The sequence below is a fragment of the Plectropomus leopardus genome, chromosome 12 (assembly GCF_008729295.1).
Source record: "Plectropomus leopardus isolate mb chromosome 12, YSFRI_Pleo_2.0, whole genome shotgun sequence".
In the NCBI taxonomy this organism is placed as follows: domain Eukaryota; kingdom Metazoa; phylum Chordata; class Actinopteri; order Perciformes; family Serranidae; genus Plectropomus; species Plectropomus leopardus.
The window spans coordinates 27722349-27735481 of NC_056474.1; the positions used below are offsets into that span (position 1 = coordinate 27722349).

The 13133-nt window shown below is 39.2% G+C and overlaps 1 protein-coding gene across 1 annotated transcript in view; it reads left to right on the forward strand.

Annotated features, from left to right (window-relative positions):
• ctnnd2b (catenin (cadherin-associated protein), delta 2b) overlaps positions 1 to 13133 on the forward strand; it is a 161759-nt gene that overhangs the window by 48019 nt on the left and 100607 nt on the right. Inside the window, exon 3 of the mRNA XM_042497886.1 lies at positions 11197 to 11231. Coding sequence (XP_042353820.1) covers positions 11197 to 11231 — 35 coding nt within the window. The remainder of the gene's footprint in view (positions 1 to 11196; positions 11232 to 13133) is intronic.

The window sequence follows — 13133 nt, forward strand, 5'->3', positions numbered from 1 at the left end:
TAACTCATATTAAAGGTCCAGTGTGTGATTTAGGGGGATTAATTGGCATCTAGTGGTGAGGATTGCAAATTGCAGCGGAAACATCTCCCAGTTAGAATTCCATTTGTGTTCTTTGTTGAGGATTTTATTACCAGAAGCCGAATCCACAGTGGTCTCTTCCTCTCCGAAAGAGACGGAGCAGGTGGTTAAAACTGGCAAAAACACAAAACAAAATATAATCAAATAATGTAAAAAATAATATATGTTACTAATATTGATATTAAAAACAAACTTTTGGTGGCCTACTAGAATAAGAAATCCAACTGCTTTTTCAGCCCACCAGATACATTTTGCTGCAATAACAAGCAGTAAAAGAGGGTATTATAAAATTGCTTATTGTGTTAAAGGTTAATATATTGCAATACTCATATCAAAAAAATGTTTAAAAGTGCAATAATGTTGTTATGTGACAAAAGTATTGTGCTTTATTATAGTGGGGCCTCTGGTGATTCCACTGCAACAATTTCTCATCGTCTTCACATATTGTCGCTTTGTTAATTACTGTGGCTGACATGAAGCTATGAAAATATGACTACTGTAAAAACATGGCAATTTCCTTGGACGAGAGGACTCGCTCTCTGTGTAAATACAAATGTCTCCTTCTAAAGAAACGAGAACACATATCTTATTTTCATGTAAGAAAACATAATATAATATTTCTTCTAATATATCCCCCTAAATCCTACACGCTGAACCTGTAATTCTTGAGAGGCTGCTCATAAGGACAAGATAATTCAACGTTGCAGTCTCTCCCAGCTCGATGGAGCTTTATAGCCTGTTTAAGATCATGTTTGGATTTACAATCTGCAAATATACTGTGCGCTTCATTCTCACTGTTTTCTTTCATCTTACTGACTGAACTTGTTTTTCCAAAATCTTAGGTGACTGAATGCCACAGAATATGGTTCACATAATTGTCATATTCAGGAAGCCCTTCAGTGAGCCCGAATGCCCTATATAGAGGCAAATGCATTTTTAGTTCTCTACTTCGTGTATTTATTCAGATGTTTTCTTTAACGTCTCACCCTGTATCTATCCAAAATGTACACCATCACAGTAACCAGACAGACTACCTCATTTGGTATTAGGAGTGAAATTCAGTATCAGACTGTTCGGAGGAAGCAACACTTCCGAAATTCATGATTATGTGTAAAGCAAAGTCAAGCGGCAGTGATTGATGGTCAAAGCAATGAAGAGAGTGAATATCGATGAGTCTTTGGGAAATAAAGCAAGTCCACTTTTCTTTGAGTGGTAACAAAAAACTTTGATGTGACACATTTGAATGCTAATTCAGACTTCATTTAGTTCACTATAAGCTTTTCAAAAAAAAAAAGTGCAGCGTCAGTAGTCGTGATGTGTTGGTGCGAATCAAATTGATGTGAAGAAAGCAGCTAAAGGTAATGGTGAAGATTGTGGCTGACATCTTGTGATTAATGTCTAAATTAATGCACAAAAGAAGATCTACATTCCCAAAGTCATCTACTTTGTATTATAAAAGCTTATAGAGCTGTTTTTATGTAAACTCTGTAAAATGCTCTTGAGTAAATTAACAACCAAACTGTGGCTTTAGCTTTTGAATCTAAATGACACAAGCAATGGCTGCATTATTTTTGGTGGTTTCCAAAAGCTAAAAAGGCCTTCCCCCTCTTTGTTTTGTTGTTTTTTCCTTTATGGGTGGCTCTATTATCTAACAGCTCTGTCTACAAGAGGGCTGGCCATTGTGGTCCGAGCAGATAACAGATAATATGCAGGGCATGGAAATAGATGGATTATATGGACTGAGTTCAGAATGTGTTTATTGGGTGGATAAAATGATGGGATTTTCATTGCTATCTCTGGCATTCGCTCTTTTAAGCCCCCCTCATTGGATCTAGCAGAGCTCTCCCTCTCTGTGTCATATTCTGACTCTTCTGTTTCCCCCCTTTTCTTTCTGTTATCCCTCTCTCTACCTCTCATTGTCCTCCCTCTGTCTTTCTGTGTATCATATTCCTTCCCTCCCTCTTCTCTCCTGTTTTTTCCATTTGCCCATCCCTTAATGCAGCAGCCCAGTCAGTTAGATGGAGTGGTCAGAAAGTGGCGCTTTGATTTGTAACATTACCTGTTTTCTCTAGAAATAGCACCAAATAGCCAAAGTGCGCTCTTCAAAGCAGCTGAAAATATCAGGTCAGAATGTACGACATGAGTCGATCATTATTTGAAATTACAGAGCATTACGCTTCCCATCTGTTCTTTTATCTGACTGAAAATAACAAGCTGTAACAAGTGGTGCTTTTAATTAAAATTGTCATAAATGGGCTCAAGTATTGCGATAGAGGGCTTTTACCCAACTTGCTATTTGCCCGATTTAGATTATAGCTCAAATTGTACCCTTGTCTTGACGTGTGTTTTTCCACTTGTTGTAAAGATTTGTAATATAATCCTGAAATGCCAATGTGTCATACAGTCTAATGGACCCCATTTCTAGTTAAGTAGCATAAGGTTTTAATTTTAGACACCTTTTCTTGGTGGAGCTAAAGGAACTTTGGCAGTCTCGCGGTCTTTCTTTTTATATGTTGGCTTTAAGGTAATTATCTCATTTTGGGGGATTAACATTAGGTGAGCCATCACAGGTTACTATAATAGTTTCACACATGTTCTGCTGTTGTGAGTGTTTCTAAAAATGCTACCTTACTCTTCAATTCCTACTTGAGAATCAGTCAGTATGTTTACATGCACAGTTAAGTAGAGCTATACTTATAGCTTGATTAGGCCATTTAATTGAACTACAGTCCTTGTCCCAGTATGCAAGGACTGCAATGGTAGTTGGCGATATACCCTGTTTTAGTTACCTGCTATTAGACCTTCTTCCAGTTGACCTATTACGTCACATACCACACAAGTTGGCAAGCGGCAAACCAGTTGCATGTCAAACTGTGACAACATGGGTCACTTTTTGGTGCTGTACATTTCGTACATAATTTTCTTACCTTCTTCTTTTGTTTTTTTCCCGGCTTTCCTCTGCAAATTTATGCTGTTCGACTTCCAGGTCAAAGCCCATCATGGGGACTATCAAGCATCAGTTCAAGTGCGATTGAGGCATATACATGAAAGAGACTTTGAGACATTCAACTAAGTACAATTTCAGTTGTACTAACATGTTGACATGTATTTTAAAAGTCCAGTTTTGGTCTAACACAATAATTTAACTTTTTCTGAAAACGTGAACGTACTGAAAGTGGATCCTCAACATATATACTAAAATGCATTTAGATACTGCTAATCTACTTTTTTGGATGAAATCTAATTTCTGTCTCAAGTATATTTATCAATGTTGTTTTTTGTTCTTTTATAATCCAGTTGGAAAGATGTTTTTTTTATCCTGTGCAAAAAACATGGAAAAGAGATTTTGGTGTATAGTTGAGTGTACGGAGCACTTTGACACCAGAGACCAAGATTTGTGTCCCGCATCCCATGTGGAACAGTCTGCCTCAGAACACTTGCTATAGGACCGTGAGCGACAATATGATCTCTTTATAGCCAATTATAGGCTAATTTAACGGTTACAAAGGGCATTTTCAAATTCTGTATAGTTTTTTTTTTTCTGTAGTTTGAAAAGGCATTACTAGAAGCCATGTGAGAATGTTCCCTCCACTGATTGGCTGGATGTGTCTGGGGCAGGAGCGACAGAGTGAAGACAGAAAGACTGTCCAGAATAAGGTCTTATATGACTAAATGTCAGAACAGGTCAGCCCTTTATTCCTTTGGCACAGATGAATTGTTTCCATTCAAACTAGCCCCTATGTTCTCTAAGCTCTATGTTCCCTCAACATCAGAGCTGACCCTTTCATAACTGAATGGTCACCAATGTTAATACAGGTGTGAAAACATCACTTCATTGGCAAAGGTACTGCTCTGAGGGAACATAGTTTTGAGGGAACACAGAGTTCAGGAAACATAGGCTTGAGGAAACAGGGTTGAGGGAACACATGTCTGAGGAAACAGGGTTGAGGAAACACATGTCTGAGAAAACACAGGACTGAGGGAAGACATGGCTGAAAAAAAACACAGTGTTAATGTATTCAATTAATTAATGACATCTAAAGCCCTGTGATGGTCACCAGCTACAGAACTTTATTTGAACTTTGCACATTCAAACATAACAATCGGTGTTGATCCATGTGTAAGCAACACCCATGGGCTTTTTTTAATACACGCAATCAAGCCACACATGCAACTGCACACACATGCACACAACATTATATCATTAGCAGTGATGGAGTGCCATGCCATGGCGTGACCTGCAGCAGGCAAGTTGATCATGCTGTCAATTAGTCCTCTCTCTTGGTCCACTAATTATACTGTCACATCCCATTGACACGCGGAGATTCGACTGGAAAAAACACTAACTCTATTTCCTGGGCCAAGAGGTCAATGAGCTGTTTGGGATACTGAGGTCTGATTAGATGTACCTGGAGGACTGGTGTGTGGACAGAGAGGAGGGCGAGAGAAAGAAGAGAGGGAGGCTGCAGCTCAGGTGGTAGTCCATATCTGCATTTCAGAGAACCACACCATATATATTTACAATGATATAAAATATAAATATATGTAGGGTGGAGTGAAGAGGTAAGTCAGTTAGTACTGGAAGTTCTTCCACTGAAATATCTCTTTTTTGGATGGATTTCTATGATTTTATGGAGAGACATTGATGATCCCCATCAGATGAATGACACTGTCTGTGGTTCCCTGGCTTTTCCTCTAGCACCACACCATGGGGTTGGCATTTGTAGTTTTTAAGTGAATCAATCCAACAATTACTGGTTAGATTTCCATGACACTTTGTAAAGACATCCATGTTCCCTAGAGGATGAATCTTAGCGACTTTGGTGATCCTTTGACCTTTGATCTAGCCAAACCATGAGGGTGACATTTGCAGTTTTGAAAGGACTCAACAACCAGTGGATGGACTGCCAAGAACTCTGTACACACACTTGTGTCCCTGTCAAAATTCATTTTAATAACTTTGGTGTCATTATTAGGTGAGCATTTTGGTTTGTGCAGTACACCAGGGCAATAAAAACACAGAATACCAGCAAAACTAATGCTGTTCCCATCAGCTTTAGTGCCAATTAGCAAGTGCAACTAAGATGGCCAACATGTTCTTACACATATTCTCATCCCAACTCGTCAAATATTGCTGTCAGTACCATTAACATCTACATGTTATGTGTATCCCTCTGCGTTTGTTTGCGTTCCAGTATAGTGTGTCAATTTACGCCTCTAAAGTGCATTGTGTATTTCAAAATACACTTCCAATTTCACTGGAAATACACAGATTCTGCTCATTACATGAATAAATTATTTTATCAAAATAAATGTTGATAAAATATGGTTAGGTTTAGAAGACATCATGGTTTGGTTTAACATTCGTGCCGGAAGCAAACAGCAGGCTTCCGAGTGAAAGTCCCCTTCTGCCCGCCCTATAGGAACTTTCCAGCTGCTTACATTACGTCATTACCGGCAGCATTTCAAACTGTTCAGCTGTGTTATAAACTAATGGCTTCTGCTGGCGTATCATAACACTGTAAGGGTGGCTTTTGGCATAGATGTCTAATGCTTTAAATGAGAATGTGCTGGGTATTATACCTGCTAAATTTCAGCATGTTAGTAGAGACAACATGTCCTCATACAACAATTTACATGTTATCTGACAAATTCTTGTTCCATGCGTGAAATTATGTACATATCATAATCTAAGCAAGTAATCCATAGTCTAAGCAAGTAAAGTTACGTACATTAGATGTAAAAAAAAAAAAACAAACAAACATGGTGATGACGAGTCAGGGTACCTTGAAATGACTCAAAGTTCACATGGGTCCAAACAGCAGTCTCCTGTAGGAAAGTCCTGTGTTTTATGACCCATCCACCACCCCAACTTGCCTCTTTATGCAGACGACTCCCTTCTTTGCTCCCATCAGCGTATTGGTAACATGATCACCGTCTTCCTGGTTACATGGGTGAAATAGGAATTACATGGGCTACTTTATACTGCATACATGCTTTTTTAAGGTCTGTGTATAAACAGTGCATGAGAACAGCCTGATACAGAGTATAGCTGTAGAATTGTAATCTTTTTTGATGTTAATGACTTAAACAATTTTCAAATCCCAAAATGTTGGTGATTTATGAGCTGTTAATGTATATAAATGAATAACCAATGAATTGCATTGGCACTAATAGAGTAAAAGGCTGAGCTTATAGAGCAGAATGGCAGACAGAGAAGAGATCTGTTCGCCTCAGGGTACGCACCCTGATTCTGAGTCATGATCTAATCCAACTGTGTTAGATTGAGGATTGTTCTGCTATAGTATAGTCTAGTTTAGCCTATTCTCCTCTAAGATATTGTGTTCTATCCTCTCCTCTCTCCTGCTCTCCTTTAGTCTTATCTAGTTTTGTCTAGTCACTTTTGGTCTGTTTTGATCTCTCTGATAATGCAAACACATTTCTATATTTCCCCCTTAGCTCAGACAGAAATCTGAAACCCTGCAGACTGTTTTATATTCCAGCTCCAGCCCCTGTTGATGTAACCACTTGATGATAACACCACTTGGCCTCTTTCCTCACAGTTTCCAATGAGGCTTCTACGTGAGCACTCAGCTCGCATTTAGTTCTACCTACATCAAATCCTAGGCGCTGGTAAATAACACACATTTGCCTTTTTACCCGGGCATTTTCAAGAGCACCGAGGCAACATTTTGACACCAGCAAATGCAGGAAAAGAGCGCAAAGACCAGTCTGTCGTGCCCTTTAAGCAAATATTGACTCGGCCTCTGTCATCAGTGCTGGATGTATGAACCCAGACAATAATCCTCATCATCCTGCTCCATCTAAGGTGTGTGTTTGATATAAACACACTCCATCCTCTAAGACACCCAGGTTCATTCTCTCTCTGCTCCCTTGCTTAGTGCGATGAATTTGCTTCCTTTTTGTAACAAATGTGTGTATTTTTATAGCTCGTGTTTGTGCGTGTGTGTGTGTGCACGTGTGGGGGTGTATTGTTTGGTATAATAACTACTGATGAATGAGGAGTCTGCTTTGCTGACAGAGGGTCCCATTAACATGTAGCGCTTGGCTCCCCCTTGCAATCCGTCACACGCCACATACACACACAGAATGGAGGTAATCAATGGGATGATTTAATAGCATCTGTTCTGTGTCCGCAGGGAGTGGATAGCATTCATTGCTGGGTTTAGCTACAGAGGCTTTGGGTTACAGATTTGGAGGATTTCATACCAAAATGCTTTTCATTTTGAGTCATGTGGCAATGTTGACAAGGGAGAATATTGCTTCACGGTATTCACTGGTCAATATTTGAAAAACACTGGTGAAAGACCCTTCAAAAATAGCTCTTTTTTCAGTGAAGATCTTAAAGGAATAGTTTCAAATATTGGAACTTACACATATTAGCCCTTCTGCCCAGAGTTTGGATAAGAAGACTGATACCACTCTCATAACTGTATGTGAAATGTATCCTGTTATGATATCCTACAATGTAGCACCCCAGGAATGACATTATGCCCTTTAGGTGAAGTCACGTAACTAACCTAAATTCACGGAGGTTAGGTGTAGAAAAAGAAACATGGCGAGGACGTACCTTAAAAATGAGTCAAAATTCACATGGTTCCAAACCCCAGTCTCCTGGGAAAAGTCCAGTGCCATCCACCACCCCAACCTGCCTCCTAATTGGACTGCTCTCTTCTGTACTACATGTAGCTGTTACCCTCTGCTTCCAGTTTTTGAGCCAACCTAACCAGCTTCATATAAACCATACGGACATCAGAGTGGTATCAATTTTCTTATCTCTGTGTGAGTTTTCAAACAGATGAAATACAAAGTTTAAAAATTCTTAATAATTTGCTTTGAAAGGATGTTCTTTCAGCCTGTAGATAACAGCATGTTTAACGTGAATCAGTAACCCATCATCTGTTATGTTGTGGATATGAATTGTGTTTAAATGCAGCACTCAACCCACTTAAGGCTGCTGGATTCAACAGGTTTCAGAAGTGGATGCGTCGCTTCTTTGAAAAAAGTGTAAATAGTCATATTGCATGATATATGCAGTGTGTAAAATAGGTCAAACTGCACTGATCTACCAAACTCATTGACAATGGCTTATCTGTAGTGGATTGTGCCTGCGGTGAACTTATATCATTATATGGCATGGATTGTAGCAGGGTGAGTCAATTCACTAGTATTGACTTTCCTGCTAGAAGCTTTGGCCAGTTGAGCTGATGTGGTGTGATGGTTAACCTGGTAAAAAATAATAGGCCATCAAACCTGCAGACAGCAGATTTGATGTATAGGTTGTACTGTAGCCTACTAGTCTATAAGGCTGCATTACAGTAAATCTTGCTGACATGGATTTATAGTGAATGTAGAAGGAGTCTGAAACTTGACAAGGCTAACTGACTGGGCTATTAGCTCTTTTCGAAATCCAATCAGGAAGTTTTTACAACCGTGCATCGCCTGACAAATGATTTGAAAGACATATAAATTAAAACGCCTCTCTACACAGGGCGAGGGGTAAACCCTGCAGCCCAGGAATAATAAAAGATGTGGATCTATAGCAGTAAACTGTATTGAACATATGTCAGAGAAGTTCCATCTGGAGGAAGCACCCTGACTAACAATTAACAATTCATGGTTATGCTGGAAGGATGCCATTTCTCTTTACCCACTATTAAATATATAACTTTAGCCTGTGAAAAGTTCTGCTTCACAGTGTAGATTTGTTTTCAATGAAACATTTGAAGTCAACGGTACCCAGTATCCTTGCCCTACATTCTTTTCCTGAAAGGGGAGGTTCACCCCAAAATCAAAAATGTTTTTATTCCTCTTTCCTGTTGTGCTTTTTATCAGTCTAGTTTGTTTTGATGTGAGTTGCTGAATGTTGGAGATGCCAGCTGTTTGGTGCTTAAAGCACCAAAAACTCAACAGCAATGTCCCTCTCCAGAAATAATGATGTGGTTACTCAAGATAATCCATAGAACTTGTTGTTTTTATTCAATTTTAATCACCACTTCTCCTAGCCAGCATTTGTATCTGGGACCTACGTGGGTAGTAAATGGGCTGAATAATGGGCTCTATATGGGATTGTCCATGGGTTCCATAATGGATGGCTCCATGCCAATTGACCACATGGATGGGTTTACTCAAGTGGGCCCAAAATGGGTTATGCTTGAGCTACCTGGGTATCAAGTGGGTATCAGCCCCCTATAAGCATCTAATCTTGGGCCCATTTGGCTAAACTCCTTTATGTGGGCAATTGGCATGGGCCATTATGGAGCCTGGACAAACCAATATAGGGCCCATTTATCAACCTATTTACTACCCACATGCGTCCCACATACAAATGTTGGTTTAGGCTGAGTGCCATTTATTTCCATCATGTTGTAAAGGAGGCAGACATCGCTATTATATCTCCAACTCACATCCAAACTATCTCATCTGAGAAATAGCACAACAGGTAAGAGGAAAAATATATATGTTTTTTTTTTTTTATTTTGGGGTGAACTGTCCCTTTAAATGAGAGCTAGGGACTCTATAAAAACTTCAGCTTTGCAGTGGTCATAACAAGTCAGATGTTTCTGTTATCATCCGTTATCATATTAAATAATATATCAAAGCACAAATGGAAAACTGCAGCATATGGCAGTAATCCAAGAAGATAATTATGCACAATACATTAGCACAATTGATTCCACTTACAAAAAGTAGGCAATATTCGTTGCAGTTTGTTAATGAGTGCTTTAATATCAAAATGTTATACTTTCATTTGACAGTAATTGACAGTTGTTGAATCATTTAGAAACTCAATGATTGTTTTATTCATGTTTTAGGTACCTCAGTCAAAGGCCCAGTATAACAGCTGATCAATGTCAATAAAGTAGCAGCATACAGAACTTGGGGGTCAGAATCTAGTCTAGCTGGGTGTTTCAGGATCTGGACATGTTAAAGACAACAATAGGTATGAATCAAAAGGCATAAGGATGGCAAAAAAAACAGGTGGTGAACAATGACGTTATCAAAAAGCAGTTAGAAATGGTTGTTTTTTGAAGTACTTGCGTTTTATCTTTAATACCAAAATTATAATAATAACGAAAATAAGAATAACTTATTGAAAATTCAAACAAACATATAATTGTTGCCTTAAACAACTTTAAAAAAAAAAAAAGTATTTAAAAAAGAATGTTATTATCGTAAAACCCACTTCAGTCAAAGTCAACAGAAACAAAATAAAACTCACAAAAGCCATCTTGGTTTGTCTTTCCCCTGTTCCAACAATCACCAGCTCTAGTTTGGTTGAAATAAACCCTTAATTCGCCCAATTAAATGTGACAGTATGCCAACTTTACATGCACTAAAATTACCGTTTTTTTTAAGTCTGGTCTCTTTGGTGATGGTAACTTTGAGTCTGTTTCTGGTTAAAAAAGGGGTCTTACTCCATAAAAACCACGGTCTATCTCTGTAGGGATCCTTAAATAATGTCGTCAGACCCTTATAAAAACCAATGTGAGCCTGTCAGTGGCCAAATCAAGCACTTTTAGTGGATGGAAATTGACAGTGCTCAATTGTCCACAGGTATTACATGACATCCTGATTTGCCACAGCTGGCTGCAGTGGTCTCCCTCAATGCTAGAACAATTTGGAAAACTGTTTTTCCCCATCAGTCACTTAGACACAAAAACATGGGGAAATAGAGTCCAGGTTGAAAAATACTGTAGTTATCCTTAAAGACAACAACCTTGTTTTTACATTGGCCACAATATATCTTAATGGTTTTAATAAGGGTCTCTGTACCCAAGAATTTTCCCAAACCCCAAAACATTTTTTGTCATCCTTCAGCTGAAGTTGAAACATATAAAACAGTCAAAGGTTTCACAAGATGATATACAGTGATATAAAACTCTTCAACCCAGTATTTTCCAATGTATTCTTGTTTGTAACAATACTATAAAATGGGTTTTCAAGGTAAAACGAGACGGTTTTGTAGCATGCCAGGCTGATGAAAATGCTGTTACAGTGCAAGCGTGCCAACAAACAAGAACAAAAGTTAATGTAAAATATTGTTGTTGCTCATATTTCTAACCCCATTTGCCTTGTGTCGTTTGTCTCTTGCAGCTCAGCAGATGAGAAATTCCGCTGGAACAACCAAGGTAATATTTCCTCTTAAATGCTTTTAAATCGTACATTTTGGCTGGCGCTCTATTGTTTGCATTCCAGCACTGCACATTGCTGACTGAGAAAAAATCCCCCCATCATGCACAAACAATATATTGCAAGCCTGTACAATAACTACGGTGGCTACAGCAGTTCAAATGCTCAATCAAACTCTGCAGTGAGACCAAGATAAAAAAAAGCTTGCTCCAACAACAAAAAAAAAACTGTCTCACAAATTCCCTCACTCCCTCTGACAGCTGAGTAAAGGTCAAACACGTTTGCAAATAATTCTCAGTATTTAGTTTAACTTGTGTGGAGAGCCAGATGGGAGGTGTTTTCCATAAAGGATACAACAAGAATCAATAGGTGTGAGGCCTTTAGATGATTTGAAAGTCAAATGAAGACACCTCTCTGAGCTTGACAAGTTCCTTGACAGCATTTTAGTTGAAAAGCACCGCCCATGCATGACACTCAGGTCTCCCTCTCTGCCTCTTTGTCAGTCATGTTGATGTGTATAGGGTTTTGAGGGCAGATTGATTGCCTAAGTGCAGGGTTGGCGACCTCTGCCAACAAAGCGGTGACTAAAGGTTTGTGGTCAAAATGCTTCAAACCGAAGGCTTTCACTGAGCGCTGCCATTTTCATCCATCTGTTGTGCTGAAGCTGTTGCTCAGGCCTCAGAGAGACTAAATATACTCCGTCACGAAAAAAGGAAAAGCCTCCCTCACTCCAATCAGACTTCTTGATCTCATCATCACTCACAAATCATTAAAAACCCATCACTTGTGGATCAAGCAGGTTTAAAAATGAGTTTTGGGCTTTGCATGTGTGTGTGAGGGTGGGGGTAAATCCAGCGTAAGGCTGCAAACAGCACTGGAAATGTTTCACCAACAGCATCAATATCATCCGTCTGCAATTGCGTCAGTCCAAGTCAATAAAATCAGCCTCCTAAATCCACTCAAAAGGCCCCCACTATTACCATCTCTCGCTCAGTAAGAGATTAATGTTGCTCCTCAGACTCATTTGTAAGTTTTATCCCCCTTGGCAGCACTCTCTAACTTGAAGACACCGGGCATGTTATCAGCCTCTCTCTGACAGACAAACGGCCGGGTATCTAAGTACAAGGCGGCGCCTGATGGACCTAGATCCAACCTTTCCCAATATTTGTTGCCGGATTATCAGTTAACCTTGACCCCGAGGTTTATCCCTACACACAACTTTGTGATGAGACATGAGTGAGGCCACTTCCTTAGCTAATAATCAGCAGCTGAATGAAAATTAATTTTATCTTACATGGTTATGGTGAAATTGTATTTTGATGTTCAGGATGTGGAAGGATAATAGGAAGTGGAGAAAAAGGCTTTGTGAATCTCTGTAGGGTTAACGCATTGTTTAGTTTCCGGTTAATTAAAACAATTTGTTTTGGGGGGCGGGATGGTTGGTTTTTTAATGTTATTAATGTGTGTCCCTTTGTATCACTTTTTGTCTCCTCTCCAAATTTTGAGTTTTTTGTGGGTCCTTGAACACAGCCCAGGTGGAGTTATTTTCATCAGCAGCAATTTGTAATTTTCAGGGTTGGAGAATTGATCTTTCGATGCATTCAGAGCTAATCTGATCAGATCAAAGGATAAGAGCAAACCTTAAGACCCAGCAGAATGAACAGTGAAGTTTCACTTTTAATAAACCCGTTGTTCTGCTGCTCCATCTGTGCCCAGAGTACACTGTGAAAGTGTGGAGAAATCACTAACCAAATGATAAATATATTTCAACACTGCTCCTAATGATAAGTCCAGCTCCAAAAAATGTTTTAATTGTGGCAGGCCACTACAAATAAATGAATGTGTGGGAAAACCTGCAATATCACAGCTTGGTCTCACTCCCCAGGGCCTTGATATAAGCC